Source organism: Rhamphochromis sp. 'chilingali' (assembly GCF_963969265.1).
Source record: "Rhamphochromis sp. 'chilingali' genome assembly, chromosome: 11".
NCBI lineage: Eukaryota > Metazoa > Chordata > Actinopteri > Cichliformes > Cichlidae > Rhamphochromis > Rhamphochromis sp. 'chilingali'.
Genome location: NC_137938.1, coordinates 6286612 through 6308901, shown reverse-complemented (window position 1 = coordinate 6308901; position 22290 = coordinate 6286612). Strand labels below are relative to the sequence as shown.

The 22290-nt window shown below is 39.6% G+C and overlaps 1 protein-coding gene across 6 annotated transcripts in view; it reads left to right on the top strand.

The window, feature by feature from the left end:
* gask1a (golgi associated kinase 1A) overlaps positions 1–22290 on the top strand; it is a 70469-nt gene that overhangs the window by 12063 nt on the left and 36116 nt on the right. For 3 of the 6 annotated variants that reach the window (XM_080897223.1, XM_080897226.1, XM_080897227.1), the window contains exon 2: positions 19506–20615. In XM_080897223.1, the coding sequence (XP_080753349.1) occupies positions 19506–20615 (1110 nt within the window). Of the gene's footprint in view, positions 1–12487; positions 12504–19505; positions 20616–22290 lie in introns of those variants that run through there. The other 3 variants (XM_080897225.1, XM_080897224.1, XM_080897228.1) reach the window with 2 other exon arrangements.

Sequence of the window (22290 nt, the reverse complement as noted above, 5' to 3'; positions counted from 1 at the left end):
ACGTATGCACTCAGATCTCTTTGCAGCCATATGGAGGAAGGATTTTTGTGCCATAGAGTAATTACTTTCAGAGCTGTGATCTGATGTTTGGGCTTCATTCTACACACGGAGATGAAGAATATGAAGAAATGTATTCTTTATTCCTTTGCCAAAAGGGAGAAAAATCAGGTCTGTGCACTCACATAAAGCTTTTTAACAAAGTGAGATTGGTTTGGGAATCTGAACAAAAAGAGACGTTTTCTCAGTGCCTGTAGTATATATCTTATTAGGAGGTAGCTTTTAGAAAATGAGCAACTTTCAAAGGCAGATGGGGTTTTCTTGAAGCTTAAAAAAAACTTAAATTAATCAGCACATAAATCCCTAAAAGTCAGCACTCATTGAGTGTTTGCTTTTAACATGTCAGAAAAACTTGTGGTTTTAAGGAGTTGACTTGTCCTTATTGATTGTTATAATCAATGGGCAGGTTGCACAGTTGCTTCACTCTTTTGAAACTTGCATCTGTTCAACTTACTCATTTTATTAAACTGGACATGGCAGGAGTTCCCCTCCTCATAATCAAGGCTTTCATTAAAATGAGAATAAATTGAAGTGATTGTTTCCTTTCTAACGCTAGCTCTGTTTCAACAAATGCCCAGATGAGAACTTCTCAGAGCAGTGAAAGCAGAGCCAGCAGCAGCTTGTCTAGCATGCTGGTCTCCCATCAGTCTTCCGACAAAGACCAAAGGTTTAATGCGCATGTGTAGACAACCAGAAAAAAGTTACTGGTTTCTCGTTAATGAGACATAGACACAGACATGAGAACACCTACCCCATACACATTTCAGCTAATTTAGCAGCGCTAATTCTGCTTCCAGAGACAATAGCCAACTGTGGCCACAAGATGGCAATAATACAAGGGATATAAGTAAACAGACCAGGGGCCTATTTGATTCCTCTGTTGTTACTGAGCTGTTTGTCATTGTCTTGAATCTGGTTTCAGAGACCCTTTAAAGTAATCAGTTCTTTTGCGCTTTCTTTTATTTTTATTTTTCACTTGATGATTTTTTTCTTTTCAGTTGGTAGTGAGGGAGTGACAGATGCATCTAATGTCATAGCCCAGGGGATTCAGTGCACAGGCACCAAAAGATACGTTGTCAGCAGTTTTGAGAAATGGGCTGAGAACAGACTAAAACACTAGGACCCAGGGTTTCCTAGAAGACAGTTGCACTGTAAAGAGAGGATCAACTTTATTCACCTAATCAGAATCAGAATACTTTATTAATCCCTAAGGAAGTTATGTGGGTTACAGTTGCTCCAGTACAGTAACATTAACAGAAACAGACTGTACTATTTAACAATAAAATCTGTTACAGATTTAAGAAACTGCACAATATATACAAATCACTAAATAATAAATATCAAGGATTGACAGAGGTGATTATATATAAGTATCTAGAATATTGACAGCAACATTACTGAGTAGAAAAGAGTGTGTGCAAAAAGGGTGTAACTATTGCAGTGTTTACAGTGTATTAGATGGAGGAGTTATACAGGGAGATGGCCACAGGCAGGAATGATTTCCTGGTGCTTTTTGGTAATCTCAGTCTCTCACTGAACATGCTCCTGTGGCTAGCCAGAAAGTCATGGACTGGATGGAAGGTATTATCCAACATTGCCTTTATTTTGGACAACATCCGCCTCTCCGACACCACCTTAAGGGAGTCCAACTCCATCCCCACAACATTGCTGGCCTTGTAGATCAGTTTATTGAGTCTGTTGGTGTCTAGGGGCCTCAACCTGTTCCCCCAGCATGCAACAGCATAGAGAATAGCACGTGCCACAACAGACTCATAGAAAATCCTGAGCATTGTCTGACAGATGTTGATAGAATAGAGACGACTCTGGCCCTTCCGTTAAAGTGCAGTGGTGTTTTTAACCCAGTCCAGTTTATTGTCTATGTGTACTCCAAGGTTTTTATAGTCCTCCACAATGCCCACGTTGACCCCCTACATTAAAACACAGGTCAAGGTTTTCCTGGTCTTCCTAAAGTCCACAATCAGTTCCTTAGTCTTTGCCACGTTGAGCTGCAGATGATTCTGCTTGCACCACGTGACAAAGGAGTCGACCACAGCCCTGACTCATCACCCCTGCTGATACATCTAACCACCACAGAGTCATCAGAAAACTTCTGAGGATGGCAGATCTCTGTGCGGTGGCTGAAGTCTGTGGTGTAGAGGGTGAAGAGGAAGGGGTGGAGGACGGTCTCTTGTGGTGCCCATGTATTGCTGATTACCTTGTCAGACACACAATGTGGAAGGCGCACATATTGTGGTCTTCCTGTCAGGTAATCAACAATCCAGGACACCAGAGAAGCATCCACCTGCATCGCTGTTAGCTTATCATCCTTATCACAGTTTCTCTTGTGTGTGGCATAGTAAGTAAAAGCCACTTTTTTGATTGAAGTATTAATATAATAATTTAATTGATCAAATAGTCTTGAGATGAGCTTTGTCTGTCGTTTAGAGAAAATTAATATGTAAATAAAGAAAAGGCAGTGCAATTCTCTTCTATATTTAACAGTGATCCCCATTTCACATCTTGAGGTGTACATGTTAAAGAAAACTATTGCTTTCTCTAACATCAAATTAAAAACATCACTGTTGTTTTCAGTGTGCACATATGGAACAAGGCATGACATCTGGAACATTTTTAAACACAGGAATTTCAGTATTATAAATTATGAGCAATTTATATTAATCCCAGTTATGACGACAGGGCTGTTTCCAGGACAACCAGTACGTGGTCCGGCAGTGTACAGCTCAAAAGAATGACTGAATCGCTGTTCCTCACACACACAAACACAGCCTATGTGCACTTTAGAGGTATGCAAATTAAAGGATATGCAAAAACGTGCACGAGGCCACACACAGTCACACAGCACTTGGCCATCTGAAGGTCTTGTCAGCGAGAAGATTGCCAGATTGCCTGCTGTCACGCTCCACCTACTCAGCTGACACATAGTACGATGGCAGACAGGTCACCATGCAAAGAGACCACACAGTCACATCACAATGGATGACAGCAGGTTCCACACAAAGCAAACAGAGCACAAAAAGACATTTCTGGGTTTTTCCTGCTCACCATCTGTGAGGTATGTTACGGGATATACACAACTATAAAACTGCATCAGCTGAGTCTACATTTCCTGTTATAGGACAGCAAACACAGTACATCAGGTGCAGATTGCAGTTATCTGTGTACATGTAGTAATACTATTCCATTACAGAAATATTGCTCTACATTTAAAAATACTGGTGTTGGAACAAAAAGCTGCTCAGGAAATGACAGTACTTACTTTTTAATCATCTAGCAAACATAGTACTCTTAATGTTTAAAAAGGATTTGCAGCAGGTTAGGGTGATCAAGGACAGACATGGAAATGTGTTAATGACACTGTGTTTTGAGAAGATGGAAGGAGTAGGCCTGCTTTGAGAAGCTGACTAATGTGGAAAATGAGAGGAGGCTGGGTGGAGGACAGTTAGCGAATCAGGAAGTGCCGAGGATTGGTAATGAGAAAGGCAGGGCACCTATGAAGAGGATGAAGAGGGGAAAGGTGGTTGGTCCAGATGACATACATGTAGAGGTATGGAGATGTCTAGGAGAGAAAGCAGTGGACTTTTTAACCACATTGGTTTAACACAGTCTCTGAGAGTGAGAGGATGTCTGAGGAATGAAGAAGATGTGTACTTGAACCAATTTTCATGAACAAGGGTGATGTGCAGAGCTGTAGTAACTACAGAGGGATAAAGATGATGAGTCATACCATGAAGATATGGGAAGGAGTTGTTGAAGTGAGGCCAAGACTAGAGGTGTGAGCAGCTTCATGCCATGAAAGAGAACTCCAGATGAAATGTTTGCTTTGAGAGTGTTGATGGAGAAGTGTAGAGAATACAGAAAGAGTTTTGGATCCAGATACAGTCTAATCCAGACGGGCTCTAAAGAGGAAATGAGTATATCGCAGGGGCAGCTCAGAGTGAGTGGTTTGGCGAGGCGAGGCTGAGATGGTTTGGACATCTGCAGAGGAGGGAGCATGGATACATGTAAAGGATAACGGATATTGAAGATGGAGCTGCCAGGCAGGAGGAAAAGAGGAAGACAGTAGAGAAGATTCATGCATATAGTGAAGGAAAATATGTGGAGGGTTGTTGTGACGGGACAGGGTGAGGTGGAGGCAGATGATCTGCTGTGGCAGGCCTCATAGGGAGCTACTGGAAGAACACTAAGCGTTTGAAACAGGTTTTTAATGTTGTATTACTTATTTTTCAGTCATGTAATATAATGTGATTTATTGCTATGTTGAAAAATTAAAGCCATCTCCAGCTACAACATTTAAATGTTTTATGCATTAATTAATCGACATTTATGATTATTATATATTATAATATGTAAAACTAGAAGTGGGAATCACCAGAGACCCAGTGATACCATATTATCATGATAATTAACTCACAATATAGACATTAGTGTGATTTCAAACATTTAGTGATATGGTATTTGTGTTTTATTATAATAATATTGTGAATAATGCCACCAAACGTAAGCTTTGTCTGTTTTAGGCATTTAATTTGATTTGAGAAATTATTGGTCGCTTGCTCTCACCTAGCCATCACCACAGACCATAAATGTTATCTAAACTTTACAAACTGAACTCTTTGTGTTACGATCTAGTTCAAATTAACTGAATGCAGACGTGTGAACTGTAGTATTAAGATAATGAGCTGTTTTAGTCACATAGGACTCTATAGCCCATGACGTTCATAAGTTGTACAGTTAATTCCTCATAACCCCTCATCATACTTCATTTTCCACAGCATGTAACAAAAGTCCTGGTTTTCCACAGCACTGCATCAGTGGAGGCCTTTGCACATGAAGTGGGTGATGGTTTGTGCTTTTTTTTTCTTAGCTCACTTTGAATTGGAACAGTTTGTTTTAAGCTAGCTTTGCCATCATTGGCTGACTACATTTAAGGACACTCCTAGCAAATCACATATGTCACATTCATCTTTTTCATCTCATCCTTATTAACAAATCAAAAATAATTCCATACATTTGAATTTAACACAGATGGGTCTTTTATGATTTCATTCTCTGATGCCTCTGTCTTTGTTTTACTTAGTTCCTCCAGCATGGTGATCGTCACTTTTGCTAACACAACATTTCATTTGTTAATGTGAAATAATAACATGGAAAAAATGACCACCTGACCACAGGTCTCCACCTTTTACTCTGTATTTGTCTGATCTATTTACAAATAACTATGACTGTCGCTCCCAGGCCACAATCACTTGACCTGCATGCATTACTGTATATCTGAGCTGTAAGCAAATAGCCAAGTTTGCAATTTCCTGGAAATGTTTGAATGAAGCTTTATGCTATATGGCTTATGTCTGACAGGCGTTTGACAGAATACGGTGACTTTAAGAAAACTGAGGCCAGTTGTTTTAAGTATTTCATGTCTGAAAAGAGGAAAACGGATTTTCAGTAGATTGATATGTTGTTTCATCAGCCATCCCATTAACTTTGAAAAGTGTAGAGTAGAGATTTGGTTGTTTATTACTTCACAGATGGAAAATATCGAAGCAGTTTTATGGAGTCAACCTTACACAAATATCCACTATAGAAACATTTATTTTTAGTGTCTATGTGTGTTTCTGTGTGTGTAAATCTTTTCTAAAATCATATTTGAAAATAGACACTCTCTTTAAGACCAAATAATGGGGGGGGGGATACCCGTCATAGGTGATGTTATACTTCATAAAAATGATATGGAGTGGACCTGGCACCTGATTTAAAGTGCTGTTCCTGGGCTCTTGCCTGTTTTGCTTGGCTGATAGTCTAACCTTGGTAATTACTTGTCCTCCAGACGTTGCTCTTCATTAGAAACAGCTAACCATCCTTTAAAAAGGCAAAAGGATTTTCCAGGATGATTAAATACACTTCAGGTTTCACCGTTTGTCAATTGGATCCAACGCCTGCTTTCCGGAAGAAAAAGTTGCTGACAGGAGAGCAGGATAGAACAGTACTCATATTTCAAACTCCAGGAAAAGCAGGGGTTAGTTTTCTTCTCGAAAGAGGATCTCTGTGGGAATATTTAGATTTATGCTTATTCAAAGGCCTGAACTGAAGTGCGTTATTCACTGTGCTCTAGCTTCGGAAAGATATGGGAGCACATGCAGGGTGGAGTTCATACTTTATGAACGCACAAATGCATTTTCTTGTGCACGTGTGTAGCTGCCTTCATGGATTAGTTCCTGCTGTGTGAACATTCATCCCTCTGACTGTGCAAGCTCATATCAAGATACCAAAAACATCAGTTTGCATTACATCAGCAATTCCATAGCCCACTGATGTATCCAATGCCTCAGGCTTGTGTGCCCTTGAGCTGAGGTGTTACATATACCAATATTATTGCTTACTTCCATTTCTGTGCACTGTATGTCATATGGTATCAACCATTTCTTTCTGTGCTATATACGACCATTTCTAAAGTATCATTTTGAGCCCTACTGTTGTGGGCGAACTGTGGAATTCATTATGCTGTATTGTGCATCACTGGATAGGATGGTGCAGCAAAATCCCAGCTCTATGCCAAAGACTCAGCACAAGGCAAGCTGATGACTTGAGCTGACTAAAACTGTGTCTCTGGCCCAATGACCAGTCTAGTTGGAGATGCAGTGTTACAGACTGGAGTAGCTGTTTCTGACTGACTGGTAGTTGCATCAAGTAGAGCTTTTTCACCTTACTGTGCGTTGCTTGGCTTCACACTACTCTTTGTTCAGCTTTGATGCTACAGGGATGGACCTATCAAACTATTTCCAGCTCTAAGATGATATTGATACCTTTGGGTGGGGCAGAAATAATTATTAATATTAATAATATTATTGCAATATTTTGCATTGTATTGATACAGGGACACCAAGTAGCAATATTCTAATAAAATAAAAAGCAAGCTCATGCCCCAGCATCCTGAGATAAAGTTAACCGAGCAAACTTACATTAAATCGGCTTAACTGAAAAACCAACCAATGCTGGGCACACTGAGCTTGGCAAAGCTACCTCTGAATTCAGAGCAAGCTAATGGCTCTGTAAAAGGAGTAAAAATAGGACAACAACCATCTAGCATCTACTAAAAAAAAAAAAATCAATGGCGACTGCATTTAATTTTTTCCACCTTCTGTGACCAATTGCAACTTTCAGTGCGTTTCAGTGTCCATAGTTGAGGTTGCACACTCACAGCCACTTTTGACTGTGAGGCAATTGCACAGATTGTCCAATAAGACAGATACATTCTGACTTGGACTGACTATAATCACTCTTGAAAAGATTATTCTCTAATTTATGAATATGTTGCCATCATTTTAATTGCTGTACCATCAGAAATGATTGCATGACATTTCCAACTTGACCCCAGTCAAGCAGACTGACTCCATCATTTTGAAACATTTATGGCAGGGTTTAGTATTGGTATGCTTGATAATTAAATTGGCAAATTTTAGGTCTGATGACATTATTTGCGACTGAATAAATGTGATAAACACACATGTTAAATGTTATTGAAATTATCTGTGTAACACTAAGTGCAGCCACAGTAGAAAAAATGTTTTTATCCTCTGTTTCAAAAATGAAATTGAAAATAACCAATATTTAAATAATCTGAACTCTTTCTCCCTCATCTCCTCTTTCTATAGTTGCTTTGTTCCCATTATTTTCTGGGTAGAAAAATACACTGATATCAGGCTGTAATCTCAAAAGTCATTTATTTTTCATCTTTCATGTGTTGTCATCATCCTCAGACTCAGATGCATCAGAAAGTGAAGCGAGCAGTTGCTGAATGCATTTTGTGCCTTGGTACATCACTTTGCTTTTGTTGCATTGCTTTTGCATTTCTTTCATCTTCCTGCCATCCTTTCTCACACGCTCTTCCTTATTCATGTGCATGTCAGAGAAAAAGAGGATCTGACCACTTTCATTAAGGTCTGCTGTCGACAGCTGAGAGACACACACACACACACACACACACACACACACTTCATCTCTCCTATAGAATTCCTCAGATGCGCTTTTGTCCTCCTTTTCTTCTCTTTGCTTTTTTGCACCTTTCCTTTTCAGTTGTTCGGCTGTCATTTTTCAGTTGTTTTCGACTCAGTAAATGACTCTGGGGTTTTCCTCTAAACAAAAACAGCAGACTGGACATGCTAAAAACATTCAAAGTCTCAGCTGGTTTTAAACTACATATAGTCTGTCACGGCATGCTGTTCTTCATCACCACTTGGGCAGGGTTTTTATATGAGATGTCCTGAGTCAGTCATAAGTTGAAATCAACACTTATCCAGCCATATTTTAATGGATCATTATTGAATAAAGTAAAGCTGAGCCAAATCCAATTCTTTTCTCTGTAAGATCTACAATCTGAACTTCTTTTTATCATTAGAGTCTAAGGTCATACAGTAGTACAGCAGCACAGCAGTACAGGAGCACAGGTAGAGGCCAGCAGCCTTCGATGTGGTATTGCATGTTGTAGGCTAATTTAACCTACCTTACCAGTAACACAATAAGACATTCCCGGTTAAATAAAGGTTAATTATTCAAATTATAACATTTCTTTTCATTTATTTATTGTCATTCATTTTATTCATTAATTCGTTATCATTTATCTCATCCATTTAAAAAAAGCTAGTACTCGTAGCTTTAATTCTCCCAACCTGCACAGAATTGAAAACTGTGTTTCTTCTGAAAATATCTAATGTTAAATCTAATGGTCTTAGGGCGTTCTTGGACCACTGTCCACTCACCTTGTTTGGCGAAGTCAGAGTAGCTATGTAGGTGAGAGCTGTAATGATTTGGGCTTCCGTGATTAGTGATCATCAGTCAAACAAAGTAAACTGTGTCCCAACATTGGTTATGATACTGCTTACATTTTTTAAATTAACTTCTTTTAAATCCTGTTTTAGTTCTTCTGACTCATTCAGGCTGTTTGTATTTTTGCAGAGGTAATCAACACTAACTTTGAGGTAACATTTGTGTTTTGTGAGCCAAAATACAAAATTCTTTGATGCTTCGTCCAAGTCAGGTATGAGTTTAGTCATGGATTTATTCAGGCAACCGTTTGGAAAGGATGACACAAAGTTCAAAACCAGCTACAGATAGAATGAGAATTGTTAAACAATGTTTGGCAACACCTTAGAATTTGTCAGCAGACAGCAAAGTTGAAGAACCCTGACTGCTGTGGCTGAACGCATACTGAATTAAGCTTTGAAATGGCTAGTGATAAATGCAGGTCTCTGTTTTTGATTGTTGGTGAATTGAGGCTGTTTCATGTCTTTCGTAGCAGAGATCACTCAGGCTTTCTAATATCCTATCTGTGAAACTAAACTTAGGTATTTTATAAATTAATTTTATCCTCACTGTTTATCCTGCAGCAGCAACCTGTACAGATAATCGTGTTCTTGTTGGGAATCAGCCAGTGATGTGTATTTGCTTGTAAAGGTGAACTCTTTGTAAGAGCATTGCACAAATGTAATTGGCCTCTGAACGCACATCCAATTAATTTAACACTGATATTAAAGGATACCAGTCCAAACCGGGTGTTATGAAGTGGCAAGCTGTATCTTTTGTGTTGACGCTTGGCTGTTAGTTAGTTGATGTTGCACATAAACACGCGCGATATATCTGTGTCTCTGAAGATTTGATGTCTCTCTGATTGAATTAATCCAGATTGAATTAACTCGTTATTTTTTTTAGTCTCTCCATCCACTTTGATCCAGACGGGGAGTTATTCTTTGCTTGTGTGTGTGTGTGTGTGTGTGTTTGTGTGTGTGTGTGTGTGTGTTTATGAGGGGATGATGTGTGTATTCGTGTGTGTTTTTGGTTTTTCTTTTCTTTTCTTTCTTATAATTGAAGCTGGCACAGACAGAGACCTTCTGACCTCATAAATTTCAAACATAATTCCAGCTTTGATAGCTCTATTAAACCAATCTCAGATGCTGGCTCATTCAAACTCTCTAAAGCCCTGATGCCAGCTTCTTATCATTCATACGCTGTTAAACCTTCTTTTCCCGTTAGTATCACTTCATTATACAACAACATCATAGAGTTGCTTCTTTCTGTACTTCTCTATATAAATGTTTAATTGCTAGACTATAACACTAATGATTAATGAAGACTTCAGCTCTGTTGTACATTTAAATCAAAGTGCACTCAGCTTTACTTAATTCCACACTCCGTTTGACCTTGAAGCACCACATTTGGAATAAAACAGCTCAACAGAATGGAATGAAGATAGTAGCAGTAAAAAATTTCAAGTACTCATGCAGCTTAAACAGCTGGGATAACAATTATCAAATAACTTGGATGTATATTGGTAGATATGTTTTATAGATGTTGACTTTTATTCTTTTTTGGTTGTTTAGATATATATATACGTATATAAAAATTGTGCTTTGCATCTCTCCCGACCTTTGATCCCACCTTACTCTGCAGGGACTGAAATGCCATTTGTTCAAGACATGAAATCTTTGAGGATGAATCCTTATACCTCCTTATACCTCTTTTTCGCCATGGTGTTGCCGTTTGTAGTTCAAAGTCAAGAGCTTAATAACTAATAATAAAGTCCCCAATGAGGATTTCAGAGCCTTAGTTAATTACGGCCTCGAGCCACATTTACTTTCCCTAATTTGTAGCATTTGTAATTTTTGATCTTGATTTCCGTCAGTTATTTTATACTAGTGCTAGCCAAACGGTCAATCAAACAGGACTAGCATTGGTTGCCTTGCTTTGTTTACTACAGAGGGCTGCAGTCACCTGTAGTTTGCACAGTTATGTGGCAACACCTATGTGTGCAAACCGATTCACTTTTGGATCCGTTTGCAGCAACCCTCACTGGTTCATTTGACTGCATGACTAACTTAACAGTCAACTCCAAACCGTTTTTTGTTTTTCATTTTTCACTTAATTTTTCAGGTTCAGCAGTGATTCTAATTCTAATGTAATAGAGTTTTAAGTTAATTCTAAATCTGTCCCTTTTTACTGTGAAGCACTCGTTTTATCTGTTTCATAATAAGCACAACCATTGCCTTCACAGCATTGCTGTGTTTCCCCTTCTTAAAAGCTGAAGCTAGGAGCTGTTTGGTGCAGTCTGAGTAAAAATGAATGAAAGAGAGCTTAGCCCAGACTCACAAGGTGAGCGTGTGAAAGGATTATGAACAGTTTGTGCTTTTGACTCTTGACTTTGAGACTTTGTTGCTTGCCCCAAGGTACTGTGCTAGTCTGCTGTTGCTGGGGGGGCTCTCTTCGTCCCTGTCTGCAGAAATCTTGCAGTGAAGGCTTGTGCATGACTGACTTAGCAGTCAACTCCAAACTGTTTTTTGTATTTTTCATTTGAATAATATTTTAAGTTTAAGAAAATCCTCTGTGAAGAATAAATAAACTAGTAACTGAATGATGTAACTGAAAGAGTTCTATTAAAACTGTGATACTGATCAAACATGTGGACGGTAACACAAGAGGACCTTCCTGCTTTGGGTATGATTTGACTGGTGTATGTCCAGTAAGGTGGTCATTTCTGGCTAATTTTTCCCTTTTATAGCACTAAGTCCAAATATACCCCTCCTTACCCTCATTAGGTGTAACAGAAGTGTACTGAGTCTACCCTTCTGTTAGTAAATCACAAAGTGTATTTGTTTTGAGCCATGTCACACTAACTACAGCACAGATGGTTAGCTAATGCTCTTCCAACCTGATGGCCAGTTTCCGTTTGTTAATGTGAGGACATCCATCTGGTATGTTAGAGTTTACCTGTAATTGCACTGTTCTGCTGACTTTGTCTCACAGTTAAACACACTTTTGGAAACAGCACATCCACTTCTGCCAGCACACTGCTCTGTCAAGACTTTTATTCTGTTGTGTCTTGCCCTGTCTCTTTAAACACACTGATAAAAGGTGCCATAGAGAAGACGGTGAAATGAGACAGGTTTCTGGGTCCAGACATTCTCACCTCCTTTCTTCTCCATTCTCTCCTGAGGCTGGCTGGCTGCAGCACCTGTTGCGTGTCTTGACCTAATGCTGCATACCTCGCCGTCAGCTTTGAGCAGGAAGAGAAGAAAAGAAGTGATATTAAAAAGAAAAGAAAGGGGAAATGAGCCAGGAGCTGTCAGATAGTGGCACACCTGGCCTGTCAGAGCAGGTAAGAGGTATACATACATGTGGAGGGTTAGATATGAAGCTGCCAGATATTAAATAAACAACATATCATCTTTTAGTCACAAATCTACTTAGAGGGGACTAATTATTCTTCATCATCATCATCATCATCATCATCATCATCATCATCATCAACAACAACAACAACAACAACAACAACAACAACAACAACAACAACTTTGCCACAGTCTTTATTCCTGGACTTTACTAGACCAGCTTTTCATGATTAAGACTTCAAAATGATTCATCTTCTTAGTTCATCCTTTGTAATAAGCTTTTTTGAGTTTCCTTTCCCGTCCCCAGTTATAATCTGATTGGCTGCCTCTCACAAACACAAAGTTTGAACATCAGGTTTTATAGGTTTTCTGTGCTCAGTGCCTGAGATGACCATAACAGCGACATCCTCTCTGTATTACATCACATAGAGCCAAGAACAAAAATAGCTGTCTGAAACAGAGTTTTAGGAGAAGTCCAAATCCTGAGCTTTTGGCTCACAGGGATTACTTGGACTTTATTTGAAACTCTGGCCATGTTTCATATGAACATCCACCAGTGTTGCAGGATATAACAGAAAAATCAAAAGCATAATATGTCCGCTAAACCATGATATCATTCTGCAAACACACATGCAGATGCAGAACACTTTGTAGTGCTTTAATACAGATGACTCCAGTTTACATTAGCGATAAACTCTTAGCAGATAAGAGAGATGAAACATGATGAATTCGCTGTTCTCTAAATTCCCCCCTTTGTGCGTTGTGCTAAAAGATGACTCCCTTTGTATTGCTGTCCTCTAGTAGGTGAAAACCACAAAATTATTTAGTTTCATTTGGATATATTGCAGACAGGTTGATAGGATTGGGCAGTAGGGGTAGGCCATATTATACCTTTCACGGTAATTCCGGTACAATGTTAGGCAATGATAAGAAAATGAAATATCGCAACAGAATATGGGTAAAATGCGCATGCGCAGTACCTTTCGTACACACATCTCAGAAAAAGCATGGCAGCGACAGAGAAAAGGGCGAAAGCGGATCGTTGAATGAAACAGATGAACCAGAACTGGTTTGTAAAAATTGTGCAACTTCAGTGGTGTGAAGTGGTTTGGTTTTCTTCCGTCAGATACCCACCAAAGCACAATTTTTTGTAGAACAAGCAAGCAGGCCGTCGTAGCGAAGGGAGGAAACACCGCAAGCCTATTTCATCATTTGAAGCAGAAGCACTTGTTGGAGTACAACAAAGCTGCTAAAGCATGTGAAAAGGCGTCCGCTTCAACTAGCGAGGTGGTGAGACCAAAGAAGCGGACTCAACAAACAATCGGCGTACTTTAAATAGCTGCACGCCTTATGACAAAAGCAGCAAATGCTGGGGGGAACTAACTAATGAACTAAACTAATATAAATAGCTGCTTGGTTTTTTTTGCACTAACAAAGTTGTGGAGTTGTAAAGCATTTTGTCTTGCGTCAATTATAGTGTCAGTCATATCGTTTCGCAAATCTTCAAATATATATCGTGATAAATATTTTTGGCCATATTGCCCTGCCCTATTGGGCAGCATATCTTCATTATATCATCTGAACGTTTTATTGATGCTTGCAGGCAACTGCATTTATAAGTGTAAATAAATAAAGGGCCAGTCTTTTCCAATGACCGACTTTCAGTGATGACACAATGATATGAAATGATAATCTATTGACACAAGGTGCCACAGCAGTATTGCAGTGCAATAGTAATGACACAGCATAAGTCAACTATATGGACAAAAGCTGTGCAGGCAGTTTTTTGCATACAAGTATAAAATATCTGCTTAACACTTAATTTGAAGTGAAGTAAACTAAACTTGTATCTCATTTCAGGAGCTTCACAAATATCGTCACTCAAAAATATTTTAATTGGATGGAAATCAGTCATTTTCATCCACTGTTTACTTTTCCTGTTCTAAGAAGTGCATTTACGAGAATAGCTAGCAATGCTTGTTAGAGTCATTTCTTTACATCTGTGCCGCACATCACCAGAGGCTAGCATCTCCTCCTTCATAGCCTGGTTTGACTTGACAGGGTGTCGAACATGTTTGTTGTTTCCATATTTTGAAAGGGTCTATTCTTTATCAGATGATGTTGAAGTTTTGAAAAACAAAAGCCTGAGCCGATAGCAGCATACCTAAGGAATGGTTCAGGGTAATTTAAAACGTCATCACAAAGGAAAATTTGAAGTTTCCTCATTAGACTGAAATATCTCTAAACTGCTTTCACTGCTTCCCACCATGCTTTAATGCATTAAATCCACATTGCATGCTGCTTTGTGCCTGCACCTGGTGACCTGTTTTGAATCTACGGGAGCTATGCGTACCTGAACTCTGGTAACCGTGGACACCGGTTTCATTTCATTTGTAGTGGAGAGAGAAACTGCTGGCCCTAGGGCTGCTGTCAAAGCAGCGGAGGAAGAAGAGTGGAGCCAGACAAAGAGGCAGGACTGCAGACACAAATAACCTGTCAGAGAAAAAAGAAAACTGGGAAGATAACAAGTGTAAAATATCTTTAGCTTGGCAGTAATAGTGTCATTTTTCTCTTTGAAAGCACAAACAAAACGCTACATTGAGTTAGACTCTATAACCTCAGGTCTTTAGGGGTTTGTGATTCTTATCGCGGCAGAAAAGGCTTACATACGCATGTGAGTGTGTGTGTGTGTGTGCGCGGCTTCTCACCACTCTGTATATTTATTCATTGTGTTTTTCCAGTTCTTTCTTTCAAAGTATTTATTCTGTGGGTCAAAGTGCATGATAGCACAGTCAAAAGTACAGCCAACCACATCACGTGACTCATGCAGTGAGTTTTCCCTCCCCTCTCATTCTAAACATTTAAAAAGCCTGGCATCTTTGGATGCTATAGAGAGGTGCTGAAGGCAACAGCACACTCCACTGTTGGCATATTCACATCAAGCTATGCTAGGCTGCACACGAATGGACACTAATTAGCAAATCTCAGCCAAAGTAACTGCTAACGCAGAGGAGTGTGTGTGTGTGTGTGTTGTGTGGGGCTGTAGTATTGCATATGGAATGCTATCACCTTGTGTCTTCAATGCAAGGTCATAATTTGAGCTATAATTTGAAACACAAAGTTTAAAGTCACTGCAGAGCCAGGTTGATTGTATTAAATAAGAATCCTGTAAACTGTTAGCAGTTAAAAATTTGTCTTGATGGTGGCAGTGTCGTGTGAGTCTTACAGTGGCTAAAATGAAATTCAATGATAAAGACATTTTTCAGCTTGACCTGCCACAATAACAGGATGGCACTTGTGACTACTATACTGCTTTTCCTTGGTGGGGGAGTTGTCACTGATGAGTTAATGCAGGCTGTTGGTGGGATATTTCATTGGACTACAATGAAAACACATTAGAAATTATTATTATTAGGAAACACTATGTGCATAAGAAGAAAGTACAATTTTAAACTGACCAAAATGTATTGTGTTTGTATTATGTGTGAAGTGCATTAAAAGATTAGTAATGGCTTACATGACTAGAAACAGTAAGAGTATTTTCACTTAGTGGCACACTCACTGCAAATGATTATCTCTCTCAGTTCCCGGTTTGGTTTTTTATAGTCTGAAGTCTACTGTCGGTATCACACTGAGCACTTTTTCACAGACTTAATTTCTCAAAGCAGCAGGCAACTTTTTTCTGTGAAAAAGCTTCAAACGGCCACGGTACAGTACACTACCTGCTCAGCACAGCAGACAGGCTGAAGAATTAGGAAGGAAAAAGAGCCACATACTTTCTTCAGTAGCGGAAGAAGACCAAGGTGGAACTAAATTAAAAATCAATGTTGAACTTGAATAAAGTTCATTTATATGGTACTATGAAGGTATCATGTTAGATTTAATAGTTCAGTATTATAATCAAATTCAGTCATTAGCTGAAAAACTGACTTTGTGCAGTTTAGCTTCATAAATTGTATACAGGAGTGGGGATGGGAACTGGGAACGTCACTTATTAATTTGATTCTCAATGGATTGTCACTGGCTCCACTTGAGAGTCACCACCATCACTAAGCAGCACATCAATGACAACACGGCATGTAATAAATCTGCATGAATGTAATGTCTAATGTTGGGAGTATTTCACCTATTTGTTGTGGTCAGTGTTGGGGTTGTTACTCAAAAAAACGAATGTATTACACAGAACACTTTCCTAAAAAATTATGTCGTACTTTACTGAAACCTGAAACACACTGTCTCATAATTACCATTTGACAATATAAACCGATAGGCTACAGTTACACACACCATTACAAATCCTTATCCTAATGAGGTCACGTGTGATCTTTCTCTTTAGTATTTAGGGTAAGAACACAAAGCCGACAGCACAAATCAAAGATGAAAACGAGCACAAAGAGACTTTAAAGTAAAGTGATTTTACTTGAGAAAAATGTACAGTTAGAAACAGTCGTTGCTTTGGTTACCTGTTTAAGTTCAGGGTCTGGTTGCTGCTGGGGTCAGCAGACACTCAGTTTTATCATCACTCTGTGTAGGTGCTTGCAAAGAGTTGTTGTAGCAGCAGAATGCAGTTGTCTTCTGGATGCGCTCTCGTCTTTTGACCAAAAAAAAGTTTTGTTTGTTAGCAGGTTAACGGCCACAGTTGTGAAGGTATGTTCACATTTTATGTGATGTAGATACCAGTGATAGGTTGAACTAAGATGAAAATCCGGCCAAGGTCCCACCAAATTTGAAAATCAATAAAAACTTTATCCATCCATTCATTTGCTTCTGCTTATCCTTTTTCACGGTCGCGCGGGGTTGGAGTCCTCCCAGCTGTCTTAGAGCGAGTGGCCAGGTACACCCTGAACAGGCCGCCAGTCTGTCGCAGGGCAAACATATAGACACAGACAACCCTTTGCACTCACAACCATTTAGAGTTTCCAATTAACAAATCCCCACCAACTGCATGTCTTTGGACAGTGGGGATAGGTTAAAAACTATATATTACCCATAATATTTTATTGATCATCTTCAAACTTAAAAATAGACTAGGCCGCGAGGGACATACCTAGGTACCTAGGTTGGCTAAACATTTGACCTTGACCTTCATTGGTACTGCCCTAAGGTCAAAGTTGACCTTGAAAAGAATTTCAAGAAACCATATTGAGTAACGTATTAAAGTGCTGTGCAATCTGTCACCCGACAACATCACAATGATGCCATAAAGATTCGCAAAATCACAGACTACATGAATATATCTTAAAATCTCAAGTTTTTACAGCTTATAGACGCCAAAGATTTCAACCAGTTCTGTGTAAGTTAAAAATAATATAATGCACCATCTTGGTATGTCATACATCTGTATTGTGTATTTAAAAACATCATAGAACATTGGAGTTGAATGAATTTGAACATTTCAGATAAGCTATTTCTGTATTACTTGAGGATTTGTATTAATAGTTAAAATATTATGATTGTGAATTTCTTAATATTTTTTGATATTTTTAAGCTATCTAACAATTGACCAACCAGTTAAAGATTAAAGTGTTAGTGGGACTGCAAATAGCAGTAGCATCTGATTGGTTAAATAAACATTTCAGATAATAAATGGATGGATAAAGGATCTGTATTATTGACTTGGAGTAACTATTTAAACCTCTTTACAACGAAGGTTAAGGTGAGTTTTCAGTCAGAGCAGTCCTGCTCGAAAGTGTCTGAGGCAGGCGAGCTGCAGATTTGCTGTGAAATCCAATCCATTAGCGTGAAATATAAAAAGGCATTAAGAGGTCAGTAAACGCTGCCAGTCTGCTCAGTAATGATCTCATTTATTTAAAGTAATTCAGCAGAGTCTCACACTAATGATTCAGTGACATTCAATTTCTCCATGTAGCACATTTGATCAATTCTGGACTGAATGTGTGGCTACTATAATATACTGTAGTCTCTTTAACACTGTTAACTACAGCATTAAAAATTGTCTTTGAGCGGTAGATGAATATATCTATATAAGTCTGACGCTCCAAGTCTCACACTGGTACTGTTGGGTAGTTTGTACAGGCTCTGTCAGCACAGGCAGCCTGATTCAGGCCGTCCAGTCCAGGACAAGAATAATGGAACCCTTTCACAGGTGGAGGAATCTGGGCATGTTGTTAAGAGGCTTTGAGATGAGGAAGAGATCTCAAGGGTCTGAAACATTCCTTCACCTGAATGCAGAAAAAAATGAAGGTGATGCAAAGGGAGGGAGCGAGCGAGAGAGCAGGCAGGGACAGAGCAGTTATCTGGGTCAACCTGGCAGCATTCACATATGGCTTTACTTACAGGTGGGGGGAAAGTGTGGTATTCGGATGGAGCTGTGTGGTTAATCCAACAGTTGCAGGAAGTTTTGGTGATGGGAAAAGTGCTGTATGCATCCTCTGCCACTTAGCTTCTTAATATTTCCACTGGTAGGCCACCCTGTCTGCAGAGGAGCTACCATCCTGTTCTCAAACAATTTTATTTCGAGTTTCAGCTCAGATCTGTCAAATAAAACAAATGCTGCTACAGAGACTTCTTGCAACACAACCCCTTGAAAAATTGGACGATAAATCATTGGAAGGGCCAATTCCAGCTCTATTATTTGAATGTCAGCGTCATGGAGTTATAGTTTTGCTGTTTAAAAGCAAATAGAAGGAGTGCAGTCTACAGTAAATAAAGGGCTAGCACCTCTGCGACAAAATCACTTTGACAGAGCCTTCAGCAAGAACACCACAAGTCGTACTGGGGCAGTGAGAGCACATTGTGAGGAATACGGCTTTTCCATCCTTGCTGGGCACAGGCAATGGGCATGCCACAGCTGTATTGGTCTCAGCTGGATAGGTCCAATGCAATTGTAAGCTACTGGAAAAATGCAGCCGCCTGACACGAGCTTTATATTCTTTATATTCTGCTCCTCACACATTCATGTTTGTGCAGCATGCACAGGACGTTTCAGTGCTGATGGCTCTGTGCTACAAAATTCCAGATTATTCCTCTCACGTAAACTGATGACTCAGAGGTCACTATTCTGATCTCATGCAACCGACCCGAGCTGTGTGCCCACATCAGATTGTTTTTCAGCTTTCCCTTGTAGAGTTTGTTTTCTACATGCCAGGAGAAAGACCCCGCAGGAGCACTGAGCACTCCAGTCTGTTTATTGCAGATGCTATCTTTGATTTTTATGTTCCCTCTCCATTATAATCATTGGTCTCTCACTCTCCCTCTAACTTCTGTTTCTTTTTATCTGTTTTTGTGTTTGGTTTTGTTTTTTAACCACAGGCCTGGCGAGTGTGGTCCAAACTCTGGTGTGGTCACAAATGGATCCTACTTCTTACCCCTCTTTTCCTTCTCTTCCTCATGATCTTTGTGATGACAGTCACCCTGCCACTCCCTTCACCACCCGCTCACATCGCCTGGAGGTCGTCCCGGGCCCTGAGTTCTACGGGGGAGTTCAGGTCCAGGAACAGGATTGTGGAGACCCTTCCAGCTGCTGGCTTCCAGCAGCCACTCACTCACATGTACAGCAGGAGCTTGAGAAGCAGCAGTAGAAGAGAGACATCTAAACATTCTGTGCCACTTAAACCTTTCGGGGACGCTGCTGGCAATGACAAAAACAGCATCAAAGAGAGACGTCGCGCTGACATACAAAGAAATAAACACAAAAGCAAAGGCATTGCCTCCAAGAGAAAAGAGCTGGCAGGCGTCAGCCAGCCAGCCAGTCATCACCGTCCCCATCCAGAGTTTAAGGACAACAACATGCTGCCAAAGCACAGAATTAAACCAAGCAACCACAGTGCTGTGGCAACGCAAGCTACACAAACATATATTTATCTTGAAAAGAATGCTTCAGCAGATCCCATAGAAAGTGAGACAGGAGCTGCAGATAGACAGGCAGCCAAATTTTGGTTTAGACACACAAACAGGAATGCAGACAAACAGATACATGGCAGCCATACAAGTGCAAAGATAGCACAACAACACCTGGGTTTAAAAAAACACAAACAACCAACAAAACGCAATCTGAAATCAGACAATGTGCAGGCTGTTAAAAAGCCCGCTGGATATTTCATAAAACACCGTAATCTCTCTGAGGATCCCTCAGATGCGAAAAAGATCCCGGGATCACTGGCCAACAGAAAGGCTTTGTCCAAACCAGAGGTCGCTGTGATGGAAGATGACATCGACTGGTGTCAAAGCTTTACAGAGCAGGACTTCCCAGACAGCGACCGCAGAAGGATCAGGGCCGACTTGCACCGCCTTCCCTGGTTCAGCAGGGAAGACATCCTGAAGATGGAGTTCCTCGCTAAGGGCGAGGTGGTTAGCAAGACCAGGATGCCGGGACACGGACAGGTGCTCCAAGTGGCACTGGATGCTCCAGCAGACCAGCAGGTGTGTTGTATTGCTGACTGTAATTTTAAGTTGAAAACACTTCTCAATGTTAAAAAGCTGTTTCCTACTTTTTCAATCACATAATGCAGACGCCTCACAGACTGACACAGATGAGGTGAAAGCAGGTGAAAGAGCGCTGCTCTGATATGACCATAACAAGCCAAAGGTGTAATTTGGCAATGTAAGCTGAATACTGCTTGAGATTGTCAGCCCGTATTGTGTTGGCCTTGAATATTGTGCCATCCTTGTCACACTTCCTGAGACACACAGGGTCAGTGGTGACGACATGCCTGGGTGACAGGATGAGATGCTGAATTCTGCAAAAACCAACAGTGAATGCATCTTAGCGCTGTGCATGTGTAATCGAAGCCGGATACTGTGTGAGGCATGTTATTCTGCACCAAAGAGCAGCTATTCTTCTCTAGAACTATTTAAAACAGCACTCCTGCTGCTGCACTTCATTCTCTGAACACACACACTGTGGTATATTTTGACTCAGTCTCACAGTCGCAGTCATCTCACTGGAAAAACTCATTATTGCACCAAATGTGGATGAATTGGTTAGACTTTATAATCCTATTACTGCATAAAATGTTTGTAATATAGTTACGCACTATGAAGCATTAGTAATCAGTAAATACTTATTTGAAGACCTTTCTACTTTCTAAACATGGTTTATTTTGAATTAATAAGCTCATATATAATGGAAATAATGCCAGCACTGTTATACTTATAAATGATGGATTAACTGTAAAATATTACAGTAAGTACTACAAGTTATTTATTTATTTATTTAATGGTTTGTGCTGTCATTTAGAAAGTCCATGTAAGTGATACAAAAAGTATTTTGCTCATTCATGCAAAAAAATATGATAAAGACACGAATTCATTGTTTGTGTGGTGAAAGCGGTTTTATAAATACTTATTTCATATTTTAATTCAGTTGATTACTAGTTGTTAGTTTAGTATTTTGTGTGACTGCCTCAGCCTTACAAAGCAGAAAGTATAAATAAAACTGAAAGGTCAGCAGGACGCTGCCTTCACAACAGAAAAGAAACAGAAGCATAACGTGACAGAGAACACATGCAAACAGAATACTGAAATATGTGCCAGACCACAGTCTGAGTTTGTAGAGGATTTAAGACATGCTGAGCAATCAAACATAATAACATTATCACAAAACAATAGAGAATATTTCACAAAGCTTCACAAACAAGTGTAGATACCATAAATTGTCCACCATATTAAACAGTTATATTCAAGTCTAGCGTGTTAATAAAGCCTTCACAAATATGTTGAGTATTACTCAAAGCTGCCCATCTTCACTCGGGGGAAACTACCTGTCTCAGGGTTGCTTGTTTTATACCCAGTCGTGTTATTGACTTGTCAGTTTTGTCAGTTTAATTCCAGAATGAAGGTGTTGGAATAACATATTGTTGTTTCAGTCTTTTCATGGGATTTGTGGCCAAAACCAAAAATCTAGAGTAACAGCAGTTTCATCGATTAATCTGGATTGTCATGCAGTGACAGTGTGACACAACTAAGAGCTGATGGTTGTGCTCACAAGTCAAGCAGGTTTTTGAGTCTGATAATGGATTCCTGCTGTTTATGGAAAAGGAGAGAAAAATATATTACATTTGAAAGAATTCAACAATATTATTATGTATACTCTAGC